Source organism: Triturus cristatus, chromosome 3_1, assembly GCF_964204655.1.
Source record: "Triturus cristatus chromosome 3_1, aTriCri1.1, whole genome shotgun sequence".
Classification (NCBI taxonomy): Eukaryota; Metazoa; Chordata; class Amphibia; order Caudata; family Salamandridae; genus Triturus; species Triturus cristatus.
Window position 1 is genome coordinate 1,089,756,839 of NC_140583.1, and position 27,679 is coordinate 1,089,784,517.

At 44.1% G+C, this 27,679-nt stretch overlaps 1 protein-coding gene across 1 annotated transcript in view; it reads left to right on the forward strand.

Moving 5' to 3' along the window:
* GRIK4 (glutamate ionotropic receptor kainate type subunit 4) overlaps window positions 1–27,679 on the forward strand; it is a 1,510,174-nt gene that overhangs the window by 805,265 nt on the left and 677,230 nt on the right. The window contains exon 3 of the mRNA XM_085645965.1: window positions 3,566–3,730. Within this exon, the coding sequence (XP_085502091.1) occupies window positions 3,566–3,730 (165 nt within the window). The remainder of the gene's footprint in view (window positions 1–3,565; window positions 3,731–27,679) is intronic.

The following is a 27,679-nucleotide window of genomic DNA, read 5'->3' on the forward strand; positions in this document are numbered from 1 at the left end:
TTTAAGCTTCAAGTTAAAGCTTTGGTAGGCATCTGTTTCAGCGTCATTCAGTCCCTAAAGATATTTCTTCATTTTTTAGGTCTCGCCTGACCAAGCGCATGCGCTCGTCTGGCGAGACTTATTGAGAGGGCTCCAAAAAGTGCTACCAGGCCAGCCTAGAGCTACAGTGCATGCGAGCGCGCGCGCGCGCCGCACTTTACCCCGATTACTTTCACTTTCATGGCCATACGGCCGCTTGGCATAGCCAATAGGTCTCGCTATTGGGACCTTATAAGTATTTAGTTATGCAACTGTTGCATGGCTAAACACTTATAAGGTCCCAAAGGCGAGACCTATTGGCTATGCCAATGCTTGTTATCCTTTCCAGCAAAACAAATTGGTCATTCAGGCTTTGATATCTTCCAGCAAACTCCTGGGTTGTTTCATTATAGAGGGGAATGGTTCAGTGAAAATCTTTTCAAAACTTGCCTCGTCACACCTCAGGATAGAGGTGCCCTGTCCCTAGTGGAGTAGAAACGCTTTCGTTGTGCAGATACCTCAAGGGCAAGCTTTCCCCACTGCAGTCCCAGCTGCAATAGATCTGTGTCTACAGATGGTGTTAGTATAAAGGTGAAACTCTTCCCTGCTGAACTACAACACACACTAACAGCATGCATGTAAGGGTATGTCAGGGTGGTGACCACAGGTAAGACAATATTGGTGTCCCATGGAGAGTTAGCAAGTGTTCTTGTATTGTCTCTACAGTGCGAGGCCTTTGAAGTTGTAGGCGAAGTTATACTACTCTAGTTCTCGCTTTCAACATTACGAAACATTCGCGTGTGATGTTCAGCATGCTGCTTTTTTATTTTTTTGCATCTTTAATATAGCGCGATCTCGACCCGAAGGTATTGGAGCGCTGTACATGGGCACCGTATTTACATTACACATTCAGGCACGGGGAAATTAAGTGATTTGCCCAGAATCACAGGATGTGGACGCGACCTCGAGGCTCGAACCCTGGTTTCCAGCACGAAAGTCGGCAGCGCAGCAGACGGGCCACATCCCCTCCCCTCCCACAGCCAGACTCCGCTCTTCCCACTTCACCACATCCTGCAGAGAGACTTTCCTCCTTCATCCTTGCAGTTTGCTGATTTGAAAATTCTTCATGATGCTTGTGCATCCGAAATTGTAAAAAGTATTGATAATCGCAGAAGCCCACTCAATAAATATCATTAAAGGCATTGTATAATCACCCCAAAGTGAAGTGCGGTGACAAGGGGGAAGATGTGGTTGTTGAGAAAGTTTCTTCTTCACTCGTACACAAGGGTGGTTGATTGTTCTCAGTGACTGAGTAGTTATTAGTTACTCAGGCATGGAATTTGACAAAATACTGTATTTTGCTAAAATGAATTGCAATTCAGCCTAAAAAACTCCACAAACATACATGTTTATTCCATCGGACATACATGAATTTCATGCCAGCCTTGCTGATTGAAACATGTTTTCAAGCATTCATTGTTTTTTTATCAGAAAACAAGCCTTTGTAGCAAATCAACAGCTCTTTATTTGAGATACTTTTCCAGATTTATCGCTTTGTCAAAAATCACAGTATTGTCTATTTCTAAACCAGCCATTGTTGTTGGCATCGCTCCTTAGTACACAGAAGCTGCCTGCGCCACTCACTCTGTTTCCTACTAATCTATCTTGGTTCGCCAGATGCCCAGGTGCCCCCTGCTCTTTCTCTGCAGCCTGGCAGAAGCCAGGTCCTATCAGCTCCTTCCTGTGTGCACAGGGCAGCTGGAGAGCTTTTGTGTTCCAGGCCGGCAAAGGTTGGGTAAACAGGGTTAGTGGAGCGCCTGTGAAGATGTTCTGCAACAGCTGCTCGCAGCTGAGTCTGCACAGACTTGGCTTTATTAGATTCCTTCCTGGGTAATGAATTAACAACTGATGTGCAATAAAAGACAGCGGTGTGAGGAGGCTCCAGGGACACGGACATGATGGCTAGAGACTGCGCATGTGCAGGAAGAAAGGCGTCAGGATCGCGGGTGGTGTGTTCTTTGTGCTGTCCCACTCCCCGTGACACAGAAATGGAGGTCCGCTCTGGCCTTCAGACACATCTCATGGCTTCCCACACGAGCCACAATATAGACCTTCAGCATACCAAACATGCACAATTTATAGGGTAGCATTTTCCACAACAATGCAGAATAGTGTTTGGGGGGCAACAGACAAAAAATTGAATAAAAAAAAAAATGGATTTACCTGCTGCAAAATGCCTTGCTCCTCTCTCCCGATCCTTGACCCTGGCTTCACACAGCGCAGGCTCCAAGATGCCAATCCAGGCGCTTCTGTCATGCTGGGAATACTATGCCCACCATGAAAAAAGCACTGGGATTGGTCTGAGCAGCATGGTTTGCCCCTGTATGTGGAACTCGTAATCTCCTAACAGAGTATTGTGTAGGTGCGTTCGGACGCCAGAACACGCCTATTATAAGACAATGACGCATACAGTCGCTTGTAATAAGCTTTTACAAGGAAGTACACGCTTGTGAGCCCAAGCACTGTGTGCATATCAATTTTTGCCGAGACAGTGCTTATGGCCATGTTCCAACTTCACTTAGGGGCCTATTACGATGTCCGCCCGCCACCGCAACAGAGCACGGGACCGACCGCCGAAGTTGCGGTGGTCTCGCCAGGCAAATTAGGATGCGCCCGCCACACTGGCGGGCGCATTCTTGACATTAAAACTGCGGCGGGCGGTGCTGTAAGCAGCACCCGCCAAAATGTTCAGGTCCATGTTGTGCATTGCCATGCACAACGAGACAGGCACCGCGGGGTGCCTGCCACCTTGTGCATGGCAATGATGGGGGGTACCATGGGTACCCTCCAGTGCAGTCACCCACCCCCCGGGGGCCCACAATGGGCCCCCGCAGTGATTTCTCGCATGCCTTTCCATGGCGGAGTCTCCGCCATGGAAAGGCATGCATCCTAATGTGGATGGCGGTGCTTGCAAGGTACCACGACCAGTACCTATTCTTTTTCGCCTGGCCGGCAATCCAACCAGCGGAAAAACAGCGGACAGTCTTTCCATCCGCCACGGTATCCCTGGCCATACTAATATGGCGGGGGTGAAGATGGGTCATTTGGCGGGCGGATCACCGGCCCAGCGATGGCGATCCACCCATGATCATAATGGGCCCCTTAATGTCTCTGGGAAGGAATGCAGGCTGTTAATGCAAAATGCGCGGAGCTCATCCATCTAAGAAACGAAAATAATTTCCTTCATGGGTGAAGGCTAACACAATTTGTTTATTTGCTCTTCTTTCTTTCACCCACCTTGAAAGTAGTCCAATTCAGTACTAAGACTGGTAGGCTAATCTCTGGTTTCATTTAATTTTTTATGTACTTTTACTTAAAAAATCGCATAATTGCAAAGGCCAGACCTATTGACTTTGCCTATGCTTTTTTAAAATAGCATCAAAAGTCCTCCCACAACCAAAGTGTGTTTTAAAAAATATAGAATGTCATGAAGCCCAATATGGCATGTTCTCTCGCTCATATCTGATTTGTTTCTCTTTCTTCATAGCTGCAATTTTGGATGACCCAATGGAGTGCAGCAGAGGGGAGCGCCTTTCAATAACGCTCGCGAAGGATCGGATAAACCGGACCCCTGAGCGACAAGGCAAAGCCAAACTGGAAGTGGACATCTTTGAACTTCTGAGAGACAGTGAATATGAGACAGCTGAGACCAGTACGTAAAAGCCTCCACTCTCGCTCCGCTGTTGTATCAACTCTGTACCAGTAGGTGGCAATAGTGAGCAGATGGTTGAATGAATAGGGATTGGTAGTTGTGAAGGATTGATTTGTATTAATATGATCATGTTGGAAATCAGTGAGCTCATGATATATTGACATTTATTAAAGTGAAATTCATTGTTTGGATGAAGGGAAATACGCCAGAGTTTTTAGCATTAAGAAAATAGGGTAGTTCTAGGTTTGCACTAGGGATAATTAAGCATGCTGCCTGCTAAGCCTTAAAGATACATGTTTGTTACATTGTTTATTATTCCTTAAAACTTCAGAAAGTCCCAAAATGCACAGAATCTAGTCATTTATTGTCTTATTGAGGATCCTTTGATCCTAGCTTCTTCCTTATGGTGACGTTGAATATGTGAATGAAATGAGTATTATGAAGGAACACTAACAATACTGATTTTATATTTATTAGTTCCAAGCTTATCGTAAGTACCAAGCACCATACATTTAGATTAGGCCTGATGAATCGCTACAATATTTATGAATCTATTTAATGTTGCAAACTAGCGAGAGCTTGTCCAGTGTTTTTTGTCCGGCTTCCTTTCATTTTTACCGGTCAGAACAACCGTATTGGCAATCACCCTTTAATCATTACCACTATTCTATGGACATTTATAGTCCAAGTGAAAAATGAACAATGTGCTGCTTTAGAGAAGCAGTTATATCTTAACCATGCGCTTTTGTTAACACCCGCTCCGTTCAAAAGCACGCCATTAAACTCTGGGACCCGCTCAACTCATCCTACCCGGACGTCGCCTTCCTGACGGAGACCTGACTGAACCCCTCATCGGCACCCGACGTTGCCATAGTCATCCCGGATGGCTACAAGATCACCCGCAGGGACCGCACCAACAGACCGGGAGGAGAAATTGCCATCATCCACAAGAATACCCTCAGAATCTCGACCAGCACCGAAGACACCCTCAGCATCGACGAACACCTGCACTTCCAGATCCACATCAATCCCAAAGCCACCCACAGAGGAACCCTTGTCTACAGACCCCCCAGACCCCAGCCACAGTTCAGCGACTCCATCACCGACATCGTCAGCTCACACGCCTTGACCTCCACAGACTACATCCTCCTCGGAGATCTGAACTTCCACCTTGAGAATGCCAACGACAGCAATTCCACCACCCTGCTCAACAACCTCAGACTCAAACAGCTTGTCACAACACCCACCCACTCCGCCGGACACACGCTCAACCCCATCTTTTCCGCCAGCAACCAGGTCACCTTCAGGCACACCACCGAACTCCACTGGACTGACCACCGTTGCATCCACGTCTCCTTCAAGAAAAACACCACACACAACCACCCACAATGAATCCCCCACCGCAGCTGGAACAAGATCACCGAAGACCAGCTAATCACCGCCCTCGCCCGAGACCCACCAACCGACCACACCAACACAGTCGCCCGTATCCTCAGGCAATGGATCGACGACTGCGCCAACACTCTCGTCCTGATCAAGAAACCCTTAAACAGACGCACCGACAGAAGGGCCATCTGGTTCACCACTGGCCTCCAGGCATCCAAGCAGACCTGCCTAAGACTCAAGAAGAAGTGGCGCCACGTACAGACACCGGACAACCACACAGCACTCAAGAACGCCAACCGCAGGCCCCACCAACTCATACACACCGCCAAAAGGACCTCCTTCAAGAAAAGCATCGACAACAACGCACACAACAGTAAAGAGCTCTTCAACATCATGAAGGAACTCACCAACCCCAGCTCCAGCTCTAACGACATCCTGCCTTCACAAGAGCTCTGCGACTCTCTTGCCACTTTCTTCCACAGCAAGATCATAGACATCCACAACAGCTTCAACACTCAGACCCCCCTGACAGCTGCTGACACCTCAGACTCCCCGCCCCACAGTCACACCGGTCTCCTGCTCTCCTGGAACCACGTCAACGACGAAGACACCATCAAAACCATGAACACCATCCACACCGGCTCTCACCGTCAGACCCCTGCCCTCCCCACATCTTCAACAAAGCGAGCTCCATCATCGCACCCCAACTTTGAGATCAACAGCTCCTTCAAGACCGCCACCTTACCGGAGAGCTGGAAACACACCAAGATCAACGCCCTACTCAAGGAACCCAAGGCAGACCCAAAGGACCTCAAGAACTTCTGGCCCATCTCCGTGCTCCTGTCATCGAGAAGATCGTCAGCAAACAACTGACCCGCTTCCTCGAAGAGAACAACACCCTCGACTTGTCTCAATCTGGATTCCGCAGCAACCACAGCACCGAAACCGCCCTCATTGTCGCCACAGACGACATCAGGACCATGCTGGACAACGACGAGACCCTCATCCTCCTAGTCCTTTCGGCCGCCTTCAACACTGTCTGCCACCACACCCTATGCACACGCCTCCACAACGCAGGGATCCGTGACAAAGCCCTGGACTGGATCAACTCCTTCCTCACTGACAGAACCCAGAGAGTCCACCTCCCTCCATTCCGATCCAAAGCCACCAAGATCACCTGTGGCATACCCCAAGGATCTTACCTCAGCCCGACCATTTCAACGTATACATGACACCGCTCGCCAACATCGTCCGATCGCAGGACCTCAACATAATCTCATATGCCGACGAATCCCCGCTGATCCTCTCCCTCACCAAGGATCAGGCCACCGCCAAAACCAGCTTCCACGAAGGAATGAAGGCCGTCGCCGAATGGATGAAGAACAGTCACCTGAAACTGAACTCGGACAAGATGGAGGTCCTCATCCTCCGCTCCACCCCCTCCGCCTGGGAGAACACCTGGTGGCCGGCCTCGCTAGGAGCTACGCCACCACCCACCGACCACGCACGCAACCTGGGGTTCATCTTGGACTCATCACTGTCAATGACCAAGCAAGTCAACACCGTCTCCTTCTCCTGCTTCAACACCCTCCGCATGCTTCGCAAGATCTACAGATGGCTCCCCACCGGAACCAGAAGGGCGGTCACCCAGACCCTCATCACAGCAGGCTGGACTACAGCAACGCCCTCTACACAGGAACCATGACCAAATTCCAGAAATGACTTCAACGCATACATAACATCTCCACACGCCTCGTCCTCGACATCCCCCGCCACAGCCACATCACCATCCACCTGAGAGACCTGCACTGGCTCCCCATTAACAAGAGGATCACCTTCAAGCTCCTCACCCATGCTCACAAAGCACTCCACGATGCCGGACCAACATACCTCAACAAATGACTCACCTTCTACACTCCCAACCGCCGGCTTCGCTCCGCTGACCTCGCCCTTGCCACCGTTCCACGCATCCACCAAACGACCACCGGTGGCAGATCTTTCTCCCACCTCTCCGCCAAGACATGGAACACCCTCCACATCCACCTGCGACAGACCCAGGATCTGCTGACCTTCAGGAGACTTCTCAAGACCTGGCTGTTCGAGCAGTAAACAGCTTCCCCCCTCAGCGCCTTGAGACTCCTCCGGGTGAGTAGTGCGCTCTACAAATGCTTGATTGATTGATTTATTGATTGTCTGGATGGCATGCAAGCACAATGCTCCAAGGCGAGTCCCTGCTCTTCATGGGGGGGGGGTGGAGACCTACAGTGGTAGGTCTGAGACACATTTACAGGGCTACTCAGGTGGGTGGCACAACCAGTGCTGCAATCCCACTAGTAGCATTTGATTTACAGGCCCTGGAACACTCAGTGCACTTTACTAGGGACTTACCAGTAAATCAATTATGCCAATCATGGATAACCAATCATATTCAACAATTTACACAGAGAGCATATGCACTTTAGCACTGATCAGCAGTGGTAAAGTGCCCAGAATCCTATAGCCAATCAAAACAGTGTCAGAAAAATAGGACACAAAAGGCAAAAAGTTTGGGGATAAACCTGCAAAAAGGGCCAGGTAAATGTGAATGTAAATGTGCTTGTACTTATATAGCGTACAGCTACCCCAGTCCAGGGTCTCCCGGCGCTGTACTCATACCGCTAGGGAACCCTTCCTGGCTTTTTCCCTGTGAAATGTCCACTCCTGGGCATCCCAGGGTGAAGCCAGGCATCCCAGCGCTGTGGGGCCGTTGTGGAGATTAAGCAAGCTATTGCCCAGAGTTGCAGCGTGGGACCCATGATTAGAATAGGCACTGAGGTGAGAATATCCGGTCCGTGGAATTTATAGCCCGAGACCCTGCCGCGACGGGAATCAAACCCTGGTCCCGGACCAGTGCTCTGCATCGAGGTCTGCCGCTCTAACCATTGAGCCACACTTCTCCACAGGTCTAACACTGATGACATCTCCAATGGCATAATTAATGACATTAGTGGTTACATCAAATGGTTAAAGTGACTGCATCCTATAGGGTCTGTGGACGTAAGGTAATTCAACACAGCACTCCTATGTCCAATGTTCTATCACCAGTGATAATGGACATAACCTTTGACTACATGGTGGACACATAGCATATTTGTCAAGTCAGTCTCAGTTGGTGGATAATATCTTCTTTTTACAAGTGTTCAGCCACCTAACAAACAGAATGCCTTAACTTTAATAAGGTCACCCGCATCCTCTTTCTTAAGCTTGAACGCCCTCCAAAAAAGAGTTCTTACTTTATTCACCTTAAGAGGATATAGTATTGTAGAGTTCACATAACCCTCAATTTTAAGTCAAGAGGTGGCAGTGTTGATGCTCTAATTAAGAAATTAGGTGGGTGATTTAGGAGGAACGGGTTATCTATAGCTCTCACAGACTTAGTACAAAGCTGTTTATTGAGATGTAGTATAAATGCAGAAAGTAAGCAGTATTTATGTAATTAAGCTAAATAATTAGCATAAACATCAGAATCTAAATAGATCTGCAAATAGACTGACATACAGTCTGTCTTTAAAGAAAAGCCCAAAAGAGCTATGACTCTCTTCCAAAATAATGTCTTTTATAATGTTTACGGACAGAGGGTGCACACATTTCATAGCATGATATTAAGTAGAAGGATTGATTAAAATGTTTAATTCATGACAAGCAATCAATCTATTAATTGCTGCAGCACCCCTAGTAACTTCTACTACTTAAGGCACATTATTGGTTAAAGCTGTGTGTATTTAATTAAGGAGATGAAATCTTGCAATATGAAATACAGGAATACAATAGCTTGTTAAACTCCAGCAGAGCTTCCGCCAAGTAACTTTGAAATTTGTAACCGAAAAACATATTTCCCTCCGGAGAGAACCGAAAATTATTATATATTGTATTAGGACAGACCATAGCTGAAGCTGTATTTTTGTTGATTTTCTGAAATAGTGAAGACACATGCACATGACACGCTCACACACCTAAAAAAACATACACTTTTCTGAAGCATTTCATAAATGATTGCCAATGTGGCCTAGGTTTAACTGAAGCACGCCTAATTGAATCATTATTTCATAGCAAATTTAAACTCATTGACAAGAGGTATGCATTTAACACTGATAAGATACTTTCTGCAAGGCCCAATGGACAACCCTCTATATTTTTTTTAAAAGTAGGTTGTCGCTTAAAGCCAAAGCATGTTAAAAAAATTAGTGAGAAAGGCCAAACCTTCTATTGCCAATAGATTATCTTCCAGGAGTTTTCTGGGCATGTGCCTATGTTAAATAGTTGTAATGAAATGCTATGTACAAAATCTATATAAGCAAGACATTTATAAGGTGTAGATGTTCATTTCCTTAGCTTTGCTGAAGACCTTTAGGCATTGCAGACTGTAAAACAGTGCAGTACATGTGGGTCAGGAACATACAGGTGAGTTAACTCACACTGAGGTTGTAAGCCTGGCTCTGAGATTTTATGCCATTGCGCTAATCTCCGGAATGTGCATTGTGTGTTTAAGCAAATTGCGCTGGGTTGTCTATAGGGCCAAGCAGAAGATGTCAAATCAATTGTAAATGCATATCTGATAAACCTTTGACTTAAAATTGTGGGTTGTGTGAAGTTTAAAGAGGGTGATTATGTGAAGGGGAATAGTGTACAGACTATTTTTTGGAGGGTGTTCAAGGTTTCAAAAGAGATGACCACATTAAACTCTATGGAGGGATTTTGTTTGTTGGGCAAATACCAGTAAAAAGAAGTGACATATATGCCATGCCGCCAGCATTTGTCAAACATTACGTCAATTACCATGCGTTTAGTGATAGGAAAGTGTCCACAGGTGTAGCATGTTCTCAAACCCTATAGGACACTGTGCCAATTTCTGGATGATGTCATCAACTATTTCATTCAATACATCATGGGTGTTGTAATATGCGTTATTTTATTTGTGAGGTCATAACCACTGCATGGCGGCGGTGCAAGTTACAGTTAGTTCAGGAAACTATAACTTTTTAATTTTTAATGTTTATTTTTGTTTCGACACACAATAGCGGAGAGGAGGACCTTACGTAGACTTCCCGGCATTTGAATGAGTGCGGAAGGACAGATGAGGCGATAGACTGTACAGCCCCTTCGCTCACACACATTAATGTTAGCAAGAAGAGAAGATTAACAAAACACGAGCACTGTTATCGAGCCGTAAACTTGCAAGGGTTGGAATTGTGGTATCTTTCAATACAGAGGGACCTGTAAAAACAGAGGCTAATCGATCCAAATAATAAGGGTATAGGAGCAATTTAACGTCCACAGCGGGAAGATATTCTTCATATAAGAAGAAGTGTATCGCATAATAGATGGGATCTCCTACAAAGGACATAGGAACCTGACATTACAAATGAGAATTGAAAACATCTTGGTCTTGAAAAAGATGGAATAATAAATTAACCATTGAAACTCGTCGACGCATCATTTAATGTAATCCAGGGTAGAACCGGACCTGCAGATGCTAGAATAATTATTGTATCCAGGCCAGGTTGTTGTAATGTTACCCAGGATACATTTCTCTAAAGACAAAGTGTACTGACTAGTCCTTTTTCTCTTTATATGTTGGGGTCAATGTGATTTTATGTACTGTATAATAGTAGAAAGTTTTAATGTAGGGTTTTTATGAATTATGTAATAAGTTTGATTGTGACATTGAGGTTGGAAAATGAAATTTTAACATTGCTATATTAGTTTATTTTAATAAAACATGTTTTGTAAGATTTTTAATGAGTGATTTATCATATGATTTTGTATATATATTGGGGGTGGTTTGGTATTATTGTATTGGCAAAGTGTATTATTGAGTTTCTTGCCGAATTTAAGTCACACTCTAAGTGATTATAAGGCCGTGTTGTTATTGGGATTTCATATTTTGTTTAACCTATTTTTGTTTTTAAACATTAGTTTTTGTCTTATTTCAACACCTAACTTTATCACTTTAACATTTGTTTTCTGAGTTGTTTCTAATGTAAGCTAAGATCATATTTCCATACCTAACTATATTTTTTTAATGCATTTCCAGTGTTTTTGATCATATTTATACATGAGCATATATCCAGCCCTCTTGGACAACCTTCATCATTCTACCATGCGCAGAGGGGGGTGCATGAAGCCAACCCACTGTCAAAAAAGCTAAATGAGCTTATACCAAATCACAAAAAAAGCATGCTTTCTGCATAATAATCTAACTTTTTGCTACGTTTGGTGCAATTCCATTCAGCCATTTATTTTTGTATTGAAGAGCCAAGTTTCCAATGGGAATTAGCATGGGAAATCAATGTTTTGGGACCCCTCTCATTGTTTTTTGGTCTCTGCTTGATGGATCAGTGCATAACACTTCATGAAGGAGCCAAGGTGTATTAATGTTTTTTTATAAAGGTTCGTGAAACGGTGCCAGATTTGTCAAACCACAAAAAAACGATCTTCCCATGGAAGATATGCCCTAACTATAACTATAACTACACAGTGGCTATTATAGATAGATAGATAGATAGATAGATAGATAGATAGATAGATAGATAGATAGATAGATAGATAGATAGATAGACGAATAGACAGACAATGAAGGCTTACCCATGATACATATATATATTTATATGCTTCCACAATGACAGTGCTGCTGTCATGCTGTCATAGCAGTAATCAGCACACCTGACAAGCTCACTCTTTCATACCCATCTTTGATGTAAGCATCTACTAAGGAATCCACCCCAGTATGTGAAAGTAAAGATTGTACATGTAGAATCCTGACAACAAATAGTTACACTGCCCACATTGCATTTTATGTTCTTTCTTTCTTTATATTTTATCAAACCTACTCTATAGTGTCAATGTACTGCGAAAGAAATGCACATTTTAGAATTTATTTTTATTTGCTTTACCTTGCAGCTTTACAGTTATAATGTGACTTATTACACTACACATTGTTGCATAAAAACATATTATTAAATATTAGTCCAATATCTTTAACAAAAACGCACATCTTAAGCAAACAATGAACACTTAAAGGAAGAGGCCCAAAAGTTGCAAATCCTGTCAAATGAGCACTACAATCAATTATTAAATTATGGTATCTAACAAATACATAATGTAGCATATGTAATATGGTCTTATATTGCTATCTCTGGGTTTAGTTGACATTTATTATCAAGTAGGCTTTCAGGCTCATAGTGTATGATGTCACTAGAACCCCTCAATGGCAAATTTAGACCATATTACTCTGTTGCCCATTTATTATCCACTACATATATAGTTTTTATTGGCCTTGAGCTTGTGCACCCTTCACACATTGATCATGAAATCTGTGTGGGCATCTTCACTTAAAGGGCCATTATCAGGTAGCATAGACATGGATTAATGACAAAATGGATCTAGCTGTTTTTCTGGAGTATTAATCTCAAAGTGATTAGCTTCAGGTTTCTAATTTTATGATTACCTTTGCTTTTATGATGCCTTTTGGGGGGGAATTCTGAGGTGCATTTTGGAATTCCGGTTTTGAATTTAGGAAGGAACTCCACAGTATCAACCTCCCTTTCCTTATTCTTAACCTAACATTTCTCTTGTCCCCATTTAGTCACTATCTTTAATAGGTACCTCCATGCTTCCCTTTATGGGGGGATCTCCTCTCTCATTTCCTTTTTCTATTAGTAAACTCTTCCCTTATGCTATACCTTAGGCATACAATTACTCTTACCTATAACCTTAATTGGGTATCTAATCCCTTGAGTTTGAGGGACAAGAGTTTCATAATTTAGTCATAATTACAGAGATGATCTTTGCTTCTGTATCTTTTAGAGTTATTGATTGACAGTATATTGAGGATTTTGAGTTTCCTAGGCTCAGTTTATAATGCATACGAACAATAACACAAGTTTCCATGGTACAGGAAAATTGTTCAGGTACTGAATGTGCTGTATTTGAAACACTATTCGGTATGTAACTTATCCCTAATTGAATAATTAGTAGAACTCTGCAAAGAGGAGGTTTCAACATGAGTTTCTTAATTTTGATTTGCAATATAGGATATCTTTTCGAGGTGTGCAGAGAACAAAATAGAAATATTGTTAGAATGACTCTAGGAGAATACTATGAACGTAGACCGGTTGATACCATGATTTTTCGATTGGGAATGGATAATTTAGTTATGTTCTTGGTGTGTGCTAGTGTGAAATTCTTCGCATAAGAAGTGCTTGAAACAACTAGATTCTTAATTCTGAAACTGATAGATTCAATGAGATTTTTGTCCCAGAAGATGGTAGATGTAGGTGGGTCTTATAGAAATGAGAGTGGCAGGATTTTGTTTCTACTTTATGGGCATAATTGCTACTTTGTGAATATTATGATGGAAGAAGATGAAGCAGGGATGTGTGTGCACTACATAATACATACCTACAGTGAGATTATTATTTAAAGTAATGTTCAAGCCACACAGTAACTGACAAATTAACACTTTTCTATGAAAAAACTCAAATCCTTTAAAGAATTTTCAGTAACCTGTGAGTCTGTTATGATCAATTGACATCCTCATACAATATCACTAGCTCCGAAACCAATGTGACAAACTATGCTTATTTGTATTGCTCTCTTTCTTTTGTTCAAGTTATTTTGATTGAGATTTTATAAAACAAACAGTAGCAGTACATTACAGAGGGAAGAAATAAAGACATCCCATATTAGGGTATAATGAATGACAATGATTACATAATGAGTTACCACAGGAGGTATGGTGACAAAGAAGCATATAGTTGAATCAAGACCTGGTATCTTTGAAGCATGGAAGTGTGTTAGCCTGGGAGTTAGAGGTGATTGGGGAGCTATAGCGTTGATAGTTAGTTCTTTTTTCATGCAGGACATCCCAACATAGTATTGTGGCATAGGAGGGGAAGAGGAAAGAGAAAGGGGATAACCAAAAGAAGTAGAAATATATATATATAGAGAGAGGAAGGTTAGTAGAAGCAGAAAGCGTAAAAGAGGGGTATAGGGTGTGAGGGTAGGTGGGGGATGGGGACAGATGGGATGGATTGGAGTGGGGTACGGGCAGGGGGAGGATGGAAAGGGTGAGAAGGAGGGGTAAAAGGATGATGGTGATGGCATCTATGATGATGTGGTCTTGGATATGTATGTGTTTAGATCCAGCCAGATTTTTTGCTTTTATTTGAGTGAGATTTTAGGAAGGAGTTTAATGAGATGTCCGTGCCCCTGGTGTATGAGACTCATTCCCACCAAGGGTGAGAGGAACATTTGGAGAGGTCTTTCCATTCTGAAAGGATGGCTTTAAGGCCAATTGATATTAGAATGTCCCATAAGATACGGTTTTCATAGTCTAGATATTAGGAGAGTTCTGAGGGAAGACTACCCAATGCTATAGAGTCAAGGTCAGGGGTCCAATCTGAAGGATGTTTGATATGATGGACCCAAAGTTTGGACCAAAAGGTTTGGTGTAGATACAATCGAGTATCATATGGAGTAAGTCACCCGTTGCCTCATTGCAGCTCCAACATTGGTCTAAGTTTGAAAGACCTGGCTTATATAGTTTGTAGGGAGTCCAGTTGGTCATGTACCTGGTCCATGATTTACATTGAGCTAGTGCTGGTTGGATTTATTAGATGTTTGCTTTGTTCAGATAGATGGCCAGTTGTGGGGTGGATTTTGAATGGTGTTTGATTTGTTTAAGTAGGATTGCCAATTTACGTGTATTGGATTGGTTAGGGAAGACGTTGTGGGAGTTAGTAAAGCATAGATTTTAGAAGCAATATGCTCTCCATTCAGTTTTGAAGGAAGGTCAGTTGTTATTGGGATTTGTGTATGGCGATAAGAGCTTTTATCCTTAAAAAAGTATAGACGTCAAAGTCGTTGAGTTCAAATTTGGATTTGTACTGTGAGGAGGGCACTGGGTCTGAAGAGGAACCTAGATCTCCTATTAAGAGAATGTTTTAGTGTGCACATTTCTCTACGTAGAGTGTTTTTCCATCTGATTTAAGGTTATTATTGTGCCATAATTACATATGTGTGAAGTAGTGTGTTTTGTTTGGAAGTTTATGGACAGCTTGTATCGTGTGAAAGATAATGCATGTGGAGTGTTCTATCTTTATTGTTTTGTTGGCCCTAAGGGCTGTGAGGGATAATGGTAAGGCTAGGGAGTTTTTGATATTGAGCCAAGCTTAGGGGTGGGGGAGGTATTTTGGGTTGGTGAAACCATTATAGTCCCAATTTCGCTAGATAAGCAGTTTGGAATCTGCAATAGTTAGGGAGGTTTATGCCTCTGAATTTCTTTGGAAGGCATATTTTTTTAGGGCTATTCTTGGTTTTTTGCTTTGCCACAAAAAGTAATTGAGTATGAGATCTATCTTAGTGAAGAAATTATCTGAAAGATGGATTGGTGACATGCTGAATAGGAAGTAGATGAGGGGGGAGATCATCATTTTGATTGTTTCGATACGACCCCCACCAGGTGATGAATCTGGCTGACCATTCATCAAGAAGGTCTTTTATTTTGGCTAGATTAATTTTTAATTGTGATCAAATGATTCTTTGAGATTTTGACTGAACCAGATGCCGAGGTATTTTACTTTGCTGGGGTCCAATTGAGGCCCAGGTCCCCTATAATTGAGCTGTTGCAAATGATGTTTAGGGGTAGAACCTCTGTTTTGTCCTAATTAAGGGTGTATCACGAGTGTTGCAAAGTCATCCTGTGCCCTGGGCACCCCCCAACTTTTTGCTGACTGGAACTGGTGGTAACTGACTCTGACTGACCCTGGGCTCTGCCTAACCAGGCCCAGGGCCAGTGCCAAGCTGAAAGGAACACATTAGATTTATATATAATATGGCAGGGGATTGAAACTAACTAGAGGTCCTCAGTATCCTGGGGCACGGCAGTTTAGAGCCAGCAGCTTTTCTGCACTTGCATGTGTGCTCTGCTGAAGCCTGGGGTCAGTTTAAAACCAGCCCTGGTTGCCAGGACTGCTTTTAAAAAGTAAAGAGCTGCTCAAATTCGACTTTGATGCTAAAAAATCTGGTTAAGGAAGATCTGCAATATTTCTGCAGATTCAGAACCCCTAAAGTCTCCCTTAGTTGCACAGGGGGTGGGGGTCCTGTAGAGATTAGGGAAATACTTATAAAATATGTTTTTATAAGCCCTGGTGCTAGAAAACGGACCCAAGTCATTTTCCCCATTGCAAACCCCATGGCCCATAGGTTAACATGGTAGGAAGTTATTGATTAATAAATATTGAGAGGAGAGGACTAGCTGGACCATTCAAAGACTTCCCAGAATGGTAGTAGTAAATCCAACAATATTATATTGTTGAATTTCTGCTAACGTGTACATACAAGAAGTTATAACACTTTCTTGTTTGTAGTCCAAATTCAGCCTTCCAGTGGTCTGCCCTGATTGGTCAGAGATAAGTGGATTAGCCAGGCTGCTTTGAAGAGGCGATAAAGAACCACTCTGCTGGGAGGGCAGTGTGCTGGTCTATAAGGTATACCAGGCCAGGAGGCGGAGTCGTAAACTATGCTCTTCAAAGGCAGAGGGGAGGCCTGGGTTTCAGTTTCACTTTGACACTCTTGACCCAGAGTCAGGGCTAGGCTTAAGGAAGGTATGTGCAGATGGTAGGGGGAGAGTCCATGGAAATAAGCCATCCCAGGGGGTGTGTTTAGCCAGCTCTTACCTCCTTGCTGGAAAATCAGCCATTATGGATTTGGAAGAAAGATGCACTCTGGGACAACATAATGCCACACTCTGCCGGATGTGGTCATAACTATGAGGAGTTACCCTGCTTTCATTGGTCAGAAGTGACCTGTGGCTTGACCCAGAGAATTGTGAATAAGTATCTGAGAGGAGCAGAGCCCTCCAGATCTGCTGTTTGAAACTTACTTGAAGCAAGACGTGCCCTGCTGCGAAGTTCTGCTGTGCAAAGACTTCTAAGGCCTGACCTCTGAAAACTGCGCCATCTGAAAACTGCAGCCCTGTGGATTACCTTGCTACAAAAGGACTAAGAAGTAGACTCCCTGCAAGCTACAGGTTAACAGAGCTCACCTGGACATCCCAGCCTGGAGAACTGGTGGATTTGAAAGGGTTTTGTTCAAGTGGATTGCGGAATTGAAGTTTCACACTTTCAAGGACCCTCTTGGAGATTCCAGAACCTTGGACTGTGTATTGGATACTTTGGGACCCGCAAGCAGAACTTCAGGAAGGAGTTCTAACTGGACCTAGCCTGCTGGAGAAGGCTACACAGTGGTGAGACATTCTCCAGAACCGCTTCTAAAGGTGTGTCCCTGTCAGAGAAAACAAAATGACTAAAAGGGGCACTGTTGGTTTCTAAGCACTAGAAAGTGACTAACATTTAAAAATTCATAACTCTGGTTCCCTACAGGGGATTGTTTTCGTTTTGGTGTCATTTAAAAGATAAAAATATTAAATATTTTTATAAATTGATGTTGGATTTTTATTTTATGTTGTGTCTTAATTATTTACTGAAATGGTGTTTTTGAATGCTTTACATACCTGTCTTTGAGGTTAAGCCTGTCTGCTCGCAGCCGCGTTACCAAGGGTTGAGCATAGGAATAAATTTCTAAGACCTGTGCTGGGTCCTATTATGTGTTGGTGGCCTTATTGCTAGTGGCAGACCGACATTTGCCCCTACCAATAACCCACCTTCCAACAACGAGACAGTGGCATAATCTCAGATTGTTTGCATGATATTGGGAATAGCAAAATCAGCCTCGGTTGTGAAGAGAATGCCGTTTGTATATGCTGCCAGTTTTTGTGGTCCAGCTGGGAAGGGGATACCAGGAATGTGCAGGTTCTCTCCAATGTTTTTGTGTAATTGTAATTGCGTTTATATAGCACTTACTACCCCATACGAGGTTTCGAAGCGCTTTTTCAGCGAGCAGCACGCTACTCAGGAACCCATAAAGGATTAGAGTGAATTAGTATAGTGAAATATGAAAGTAATTTGAGCTGTGTCTATGTTAGTCTGATATTTTGATTGAGAAGTATAGTGGAGGGATAGAAGAGGGAAATGATTTGCGTTTATATAGTGATTGCTACCCCTGATGAGGTGTTGAAATGCTTTTTCGTCGAGTAGCACGCTACTTCGGAACCCAAAAAAAGGATTAGTGGGGAATTAGTATAGGGAAATATGAAATTAATTTGAGTGGTGGACATGTGAGTCTTTTATTTGGATTGTAAAGGAATAGTGGAGGGATAGAAGAGGGAAGGCTCTAGATTTTTTTTTTTTAGTTCCAAGCAGTAGGAAAGGGTTTGGGATGAGTAAAGGGGAGGTAGAGAGGGAAGGGTTTAGAAAGGCTTGTTTGGTAGATCTGAATAGTAAGAGAGGTATGAGATGATGCAAGGAGGAGGAAAGAAGGGAAGAGTCTAGAAAGGGTTATTTTGGGGATCATAGTAGTGGTATATATAGATACGTAAGTACATGGATAAAAGATTTACTTATTTATGCAGTCACTTATATACATCTTAAAACATAGAATAATGTAACTATAAGTAATATGTACATATTTTAAGCAGAACTAATATGTGTATTTTTAAAAACATAATTATTATACACATTTATACAAAGCAATACACATATGTAGGTACATATCTAAAGTCCAAATAAATGCTTATATACAGAGGGATATACTCTATATTTATGTTTGCATATGGTAGTTATGTGGGGAAGAGCCAACTGTTGAGTAGCCTTCTGAAGATAAGGTGGTTATCTGTTGATCGTAAAGAGTTCCATAGTTTGGCTGCTTGAACAGAGAAGGATGTGCCACCCTTGTTTTTTCTGTATGGAGGGATTTTGAGGTGTGGTGCACTCTAGAACGAAGGTTCCTTTGTTGAATGTATTTGTTTTTTTTGTTTTTTTTTTTTTTTTTTTGGAAAACCTTTATTTAACGGTATGTGCAGACAAATACGGGCCTACAACCCTCAGGCCGGCCTCGACAATAAAGGGCACATCAGCAAGCAATTATACAACTCAGCAGCATATCAGTACCAGCACGAATAGACCAGGTCACGTTATACACAATTGTGCCGCCGAGCGCCAGGATGATGAGGTTTAGTTTTTATAAAGTTTTGAAATAAGTCCATTGCAACAGGTCTGGAAGGATCCGAATCAAAGCAATGCAGTTAGGACTATAGTGGGCAACGATCATCAGAGGAGTCAGCAAGCATTATCCGTAAGGTAATCAATCGCACTCGATGAAATCAGGATAGAAAAGAAACATATCACATGACGATCCCCAAGCACTACCCACGAGTTCCCAATCCTCCCATCGACCCAAGAAAGAAGAAAGGGAAGAGCAAGCGAGAAAGGTAAAGAGTAGAAAGGGAGAAGAGAAAAGGAGAAGAGAAAGAAAGAAAAAGGAGGCCCATAGAAAAAAAAAAAAAACAACAAGGAAATATACCCCCCACCCTACACGCATGCAGAGGCTACGGCCTACCCCCCCTAGCAGTGTGTCTGTCGCCCCAAAAGAGTACCCGAAATGTAGGAGAAGAGAAAGAGAAGAAAAAGAAAAAGAATGTCGCGGTTGAGCGGAGGAGGGCCAAGGATCTATTCAATGCAAGCAAAATCGTTATCCGCGGTCACCCAACCCCAGGCCCCGACCCAACACCCATGCTACATGTACCTCCAACAGTCACAAGTCCCAGTCCCAGCCATATATGTATCAATGTGCAACAAGAAAAACCCCCTTCCTCAGCCTTGGCCCCTTCGAATCTGCAGTCCAACAGAATCCAATTGCAGTACAGCCAACCTGGACGGGATGGGCCACCATGGAGTCCGTTGCAGAAGTCGAGGTGTAAGAGACAAGTCAAACTGGAGTGAAGCTCGATAGTAAAGGACCACAGAATGCGCCACTGCTATGCCGTGGCTAGTACAACAGGGAGCAGGACGATGCATAAGTTCCAGAGTAGCGGCCGGCCGATGTACAGGAAGCAAGTCCAGGAAGACGCTCAAAAACGTGGCACCAAAGGACAAAAGAGATGGGCAAAACGGCGTCTGAGACACAAGCTCCGGCCATACCAAGGGAGCAGTATTGTCAGACTCCTCCAGGGCAGAGCCGAAGAGTACCGCAGCGGGCACTGTGACACGTCCCCCCGTCACTGACACATACCTCAACTCGGGTGATCCACCGACAGTCGACTGAAGATGTGGCTTAACATGCCGCACTGGAGAATCATCATGGCCAGCTGAAAAAGTACAATCAAACCGGTCCTCCAAATCAGTGGCAGAGTCGTGGAAGGCCAACCGCAGGTCCTCCAGTGCTGCCAGGATGTCGCGAAGCCCCAGCGGTGGATCAAGGATGGAGGGTGCTGTTGCGTCCGCCATCTTAGGCAAGCAACCATCGAGCGCCCCGGGAAGCAAGCCCCCTTCACCAACCATCGGTATCTGGAAAGTGTTGAGCTCTCTGCGGGGCCCTGGTGGTGCCGGAAACGTGGAGGCAGCCGGTCGTGGAGAGGCCTCAAGGACAGGGGAATCTGTGGCGCAGGGAAACCCACCGGCAAGACCAGGGCTTCCGATGCGGAAGATGGCGTCCGCTGCTGTAGGCTGCAACAAAGAAACGATCCCGGCCCTCTCCCAGCTGGGCCGGGATACAATATACGAGAGCCGGATACAATGTTGCGAGCGGGGCGCGCTGGGCAGCCGAGCATGGAAAAGGCGGCTGTGAGAATCCCAGCGCCGCGCTCCAGGTCCGGTGCACCGGCTCCTCCCTCTCCACAGCGGCCGCTGCTATCGTTGTCGCCGCCGGCCGTCCCCACTAAACAATGGCCCGGCTGTGACCGCTTGGAAGGCCGGAATGGAAACCGGGGCTCAACTCCGCCGGGGCAGCTCCGTTCTCGACCGGAGTCACAGTAACGTGGTCAGGAACGTGGCGCAGGTAAGCGTAGGGCTCGGAGGCACAGGATTCTTGCCAGGATATCGACGAAGGGCGCAAGGGTCGGCGGAGCCGAAGAGCTAGGCGGCCATCTCGGCTGCAGGCTAGGCTCCTCCTCTTGAATGTATTTGTTGATTATATTCCTGATGAAGAGTGGTCCCATTCCATATATCGCTTTGTGGGTGATACAAAGCAGCTTGAATGTGGATGTTCTGGCAACTGGTAACCAATGCAGGGCTTTCAAGGCAGATGTGGGCTTGTGGTTTCAAATGTAAGAGATGTTTTCCAGCAGAGATCTGAATCCGTTGAAATCTTTTCATAGTTTTTAGAGGTGATCCATGGTAGAGGCTATTGGCATAATCGAGTTTGGACAGAACAAGAGATATGGTAGCCTGGACCTTGTGTGGAAATCCCAGATGGGGGAAGATGTGTCGCAGAGTTTTTATAGTAACAAAGCTTGATTTTGCTAGTTTGTCCACTTGGGCATCCATAGATAGCTTGGAGTCCATGGTCCGAGGATTCTTACTTCTTTTAATACTGTGGGCGGGGTTCCCAGATCATCAGGCAAGGCAGAGAGTGGGTCATCATTTTTGCAATCGTCACACATGAGTATTTCTGTTTTGGTAGCATTCAATTTGAGATGGCTCCAGTCATCCTTTGATCCCCGGCTCTGAGACAACTGAAAATTGATGAGTATCCAATGTCTTTGGGACATACCAGTTGAAGGAGTATTTGTCTGTCATCTGCATAGTTATATCATGTGAGGTGAAATTGATTGATCAGTGCTGGTAATGACTTCATTTAGATGTTAAAAAGCATGGGTGAGGTAATAGAGGCTTGAGGGACCTCTGGTTTAGTGAAATACGGTTTGGACGAGGAAGGGAGGTATGGATGACATTAGGACTGTTGTGAAGGTAGGATGTAATCCAGTTGAAAGCAATCTCATCTATGCTAGCTTCCTAGAGTCTTTATATCAGAGTGTCATGACAACAGTGTCAAAGGTGGCTGAGAGGTCCGAGAGAAGTAGCGCAGCAACCCTTTTGCGGTCAACTGTGTTCTTAAGGTCATCCCAGATGGCAGCGAGGGAAGGTTTTGTGCCTCTTCCTGGACGGAATCCCATTTGGAAGTCTGAAAGTATGGCATTATCATCAGTGAATTGGGACATCTGAGCAAATGCTTCTTTTTCTATCAGTTTGCCCAGGAAAGGTCATTAGTAATTGGTCCGTAGTAGGAGTAAGTAGGAAGAGGAAAGGGGATGGGGGAAACCTTGCCTAGTGTCTTGTTGTGGATTGAAGCTATTTGACAGGTTTCCATTAACGTTAATTCTGGCTATGGGTTTCTAGAATAATGCTAAAATAATTTTAGAGAGATTGGGACCGAGATTACATGCTGCAAGGGTGGCTTGTAGGAAAGACCACAAGACCTTGTTAAATGCCTTTTCTAGGTCTAGTGCAATCACACATATAGGTTTGTTGAGAGAGTTTACTTTCTCAGTGACATGACTGAAGAGTCTGATATTGTCTGCGCTAAATGTCCCCCTCAATGAATCCCTTTTGTGAAGACTGTATTATTGTTTGTAGGATGGATTTCTGTCTAAGGACCAGGATTTCTGTGTATATTTTGCAGTCAGTGTTTATTAGGGAGACTGGGCTATTGTTTTTGGGGATAGAGAGATCTTTGCCTTCTTTGGGAATAAGAATTATTGTTGGTTCTGCAGCAGTCCCTGAGACCATTCCTGTTTTGGAGAAGTGAGAAAAGAGGTCTTCTAGGGGAGTAATAAGGGATGTTCCCCATGTTTCCCCAGGTTTGACAGAAGGATGCAAGGAAGCCGTCAGGCCCTGGTGCTTTCCTCGGTTTGAGTAGTTTGATTCCTCTTGTGATCTTGTGTTGAGTAATGGGGTTCTCTAGCTAGGATTTGGTTTTATTTTATATTTGTGTATTTAGGTATTGTAATTTAGTTTACTAGGGCCTGTGATTGCTTTTAGAGTAAAGGTTACGGTAGAAGAATTCAAAGGTGGCAAGTATATTCTCTTCTTTGGTGGATGGTACCCCATCTTTCTTGATAATAGAGGCTATCTTTGACCAAAATTAGTTTTGTTTAAGATACAAGGCTAGAATTCTTCCTGCCTTATTACACCCACAGAAGGAAATACATTTGTTTTTGTGTTTTGCTTAAAATCCTATTGAATTTGTATTTTAACTTCGTTAGTTAACTTAGTCGTGATTTATCTGGGTTTTGTTTCAGGTCAGAGATTTTATATCTTGTTCCAATATATGTAAGATGGAGTTGTCCTGTTTGTTCTTTCAGGACATTAGTTTGATCATGTGACCTCATATGGTGGTTTTCAGGGCATCTCAGATGATTTTGGGGTTAGGAGCTGAGTTTTTATTCATTTCCATAAATTGTGACATTTCCTTCTTAATCATCTCCGTGAAGACAGGGTCTTGGGTGAGAAGACTATTCCTTCTCCATGTTTTTGGTTTGTTTGAGAGTAGGCGATGTCATAGAGAAGGGAAATGCATGCATGGTCTGATACCAAGATTGGTTCGATTGTAAGATTCACGTATAGGGAATGTGGGCATCATCTACTAAGATGTAGTCCATGGGAGAAAAGGAGTTGTGTGGGTGGTAAAATAATGTATTGTCTTTACCTGTAGGATTACATAGTCTCCACACATCTTTTAGCTTGAGAGTCTTGCAGAGATATAGCATTTGCTTGTGAGATTTACTAGGTCTAAATAGGCATGAGAAGTTCCTATCAAAGGTCCAGTCCCACTGGAGATTAAAGTCACCGGCCCTAATACGTCTGCTTTTAGGAGGGATGTGTGTATATACTATACCAAAGTAAGGTATTAGGAAGTATATGTGTATATATTATACCAAAGTAAGGTATAGTGTGCAAAACGTCTACTGGAACCCCAATGGTAGGCAGAGGTATAAGTACATAATACCTTACTCTGTGTTGTGGTAGTGTGGGTGAGCAGTATGGCTTTATCAGAGGGTAGTGTTAAGCATTTATTGTACATACTCAGGCAAGGAATAACTTCACACACTCAAAGACTGAACTCAGACCAATTTGTTTGTACAACAATATTATTTAGTGTTTTTATTTCTAGAACTAAGCCAGGCCTGGTGCAGGTAAGTGAAATAATACTTTTGCAGGTATAATGCAGTTCAATGCAGTTGGTTGATTTACAGGTAAGTCAACAGTTCAAAATTACTTTTTAATTTACTTTATAGATTACTGTGAATGTTACTTCTTGGATTACTTTTTAAGTTTCTTTTGTTAATCAGTGTGGTATGCCTAGAAGTCACACTGAGACATTTCCTAGACAAAAGGTAATTAATTCAATTTTTACACAAAGTTTTTTTCATAGGGTTTTCATCAAACCAACTCCACACAGAAGATTTTTCAAAGAAAAACAGTCAATTCAATCCTATGGGAGGAAATGAAGGTATCGATTGTTACAGGTAAGTACTTGGTTGTGGGAGTTGGGTTTCTGGGATTAAAACCAAGGATCCCCCAGGGTTGAGGATGCACTCTCAAAGCACCCTCAGCGGCACTAGGGCGGCCGGGTGCAGAGTGCTGAGGCCCAATGTTATCCAATAGGGGATAGGGGGCCTCCGGTTGATGGCTGCTCACGAACAGGCCACAAGGTTGTGGGAGCAAAGCTCCTGGTGTTAGGCTCAGGGCAAAGGGGGATCCAGGGTGGCTGTGTGCAGGGTGCTGTTTTGGCGTTGGGTGCCCTGTTGATTTCAATGGGGATCCTCCGGTTGCAACAAACACTGCAGGCTCGGTGACGGAGATCTTCAGGAGGCGACCACCGGTTGGAGAGGTAAGATGGGATGCCTGGGGATGCCGGGACACTGTCGGTTGGACCACCCAAGGCCGTGGGAGGTTGGGTGCAGTAGTGTCTTTAGGCGTCGGGTTTCTCTTACCGGCTCCGGTTGTGGTCAGGGGATCCTCCAGAAAGGGGCTGCAGACATTGGTTAGAGACTTGAGGCAGGTCAGTCAGGGATCACCAGATCCCAGGTCAGGATCGCTGGGAAGACCTCCTCATGGTGTTGGGTCACTAGAATTAGGGCCGTGCGCATCGGGTACAGCGTGGTGCAGACTTGCTGATTTGGCCGGAGCCAGAGTCTGTTGGTGAGCAAATCCGGTGCTCACAGGAGACAAAGTCTGGTTTGGGAAGGAAGGGCTGGTCCTCAGAGTATTTGGGGGCTGCTGGCTGCAGGACAAGCCTTTGAAGCTCCCCTTTTGTGGACCCTTCCCATCCTAGAGGAGGAGGCTTGTCACATCGTCCTAGGAAGTGCCTTGTATCAGGACCCCAAGAGCGGCAGGCTCTCGATCCAGGGGTACGGAAACATGTCTGGTGGTGGCAGTTGGCATGCAGCCACTCAGTCAGGACACTAGAGTTAGGTTGTTAGGCCCTCTGAGTGCATTTTTCATTATATCCCACACAGGTATCAGTGTGGGTTTAATGTGCTGAGAAGTTTGATACCAAACTTCCCCGTTTTCACTAAAGCCATTAAGGTGCTGTGGAGTTCGTAATGACAAACTCCCAGCACCATATACTCTTTATGACATTACTGCACTTAGTGGGCCCGATTCACAGAACTAACTTAAGACAAAATCCTAAACTTACTACCATTTTCGAATTCACAGAAGGCACTTACTCATTTTGGTATTCACAGAAGACACTTACTCATTTCGGTATTCACAGAAGTTAGGAGTCCTAACTTTAGGACTCCTAAATGCCTTCTGTGAATACCGAAAGTCTTAAAATTAGGATTTTTCTCAGTTTAGGAGTCCTAAAGTTAGGACTCCTAACTTTACTACTACTAAACTGAGAAAAATCCTAATTTTAAGGCTTTCGGTATTCACAGAAGGCATTTAGGAGTCCTAAAGTTAGGAGTCCTAACTTTACTACTACTAAATTGAGAAAAATCCTAATTTTAAGACTTTCGGTATTCACAGAAGGCATTTAGGAGTCCTAAAGTTAGGAGTCCTGACTATACTACTACTAAACTGAGAAAAATCCTAATTTTAAGGTTTTCGGTATTCACAGAAGGCATTTAGGAGTCCTAAAGTTAGGATTCCTAACTATACTACTACTAAACGGAGAAAAATCCTAATTTTAAGACTTTCGGTATTCACAGAAGGCATTTAGGAGTCTTAAAATTAGGACTCCTAACTTCTGTGAATACCGAAATAAGTAAATGCCTTCTGTGAATACCAAAATGAGTAAGTGCCTTCTGTGAATACCAAAATGGTAGTAAGTTTAGGATTTTGTCTTAAGTTAGTTCTGTGAATCGGGCCTGCAATGTCTAAGAATTGACTTGGACACTATAGGGGTACAGGGCTTGTGCACCTGTACCCACACCACTGAAAAAGTGCACCCAGCTAGAGGGGTGGCTTACCTATGCCAGGGCAGTGGGTTGTAGGCATGGCACACAAGCGCCATGTCAACTATTCACTTTGTTCGGCACCAAAACATGCAGCCTGCAAGGGCAGTGTGTGGGTGTAAAGGTACAGGGGCTCTAAGGGTGGGATAATAAGTGTTGCAGGTCTTCCCTGGTCAGAGTGCCCTTGATACCTAAGGTACCTTTTACAAGGAACTTACATGTGGCCAGTGAGTTGCCAATTGGGTTTTGCAACAGTACATTTTAGGGAATGAACATAGGCCCAGGTTGGCAGGAACCAAGGGCACATTCAGTCAAAGTACATCAAGATTAGACAAAAAGTGGGGGCAACCATGTAAAAAGGGGTACTTTCCTACAGAGTGTGCTACCTTTTTGTGCACAGTAGCCAGAAAAATGGGAGATTGTTACCTTCCCGGAACCGGCACAGCAGATTAGGTTCTCCGCCGAGTGGGCGCGAGTTGTTGACACACGTTGAGTGAACGTGTCCACTTGAAGCCGCTACCCGATGGGGCCAGTTTTGAATAATTCATAGATTGGCTACCGCACCCACGGACTTCACACGCCACCGGTGCGATCCAACTGGCAATATCTAGGTTACTAAACCCCATTATCAGTCGCTTAGTGTAGATTTTAACTTCCATATTAGGTCCTGAAGAATTGCCGCCTGATCCTTCCTGGGACAACTAGGGCAAGAAACATGTTGACCGCATGATACAGAGTGCAGCTGCCTATAGCATTACTTTAGACAGTCGCCACTATATTTTTTAATCAAGGTGGGAGACAGGATTATTAAATTAGTTGCCGAGATCCTCCTGTTGCCTGTTTTAATTCACTTGGTCTTTTTAGAAACCACAACACTACACTTCTACACTTTGGGGCCCCTTACACACACTCACCACACGGCAAGGAATAAAAGATCTCCGCCAAAGAGCCCCCACTGAGGGTGCCAGTCGGGTATTGCAGCGCCAACCCGACGAGGAGCATGCCCAATGATGAAGCATGACACCCAGCGGCTGGGTGTGTGAGGGCCTTAATTCCGAAAGGAAGGATTCCCCATCCTCCCTCCTGGTAGCCAACATCCTACACTTACTCCAGAGCCACCGTCAGCCTTCTTAGGAACTGCATACTCCTCTCTTTGTTACTAGATTGTTATTGGGAGCATAAATGTTTACTACGATAAACTTGTAATCATCCTTTCTGACATTTGT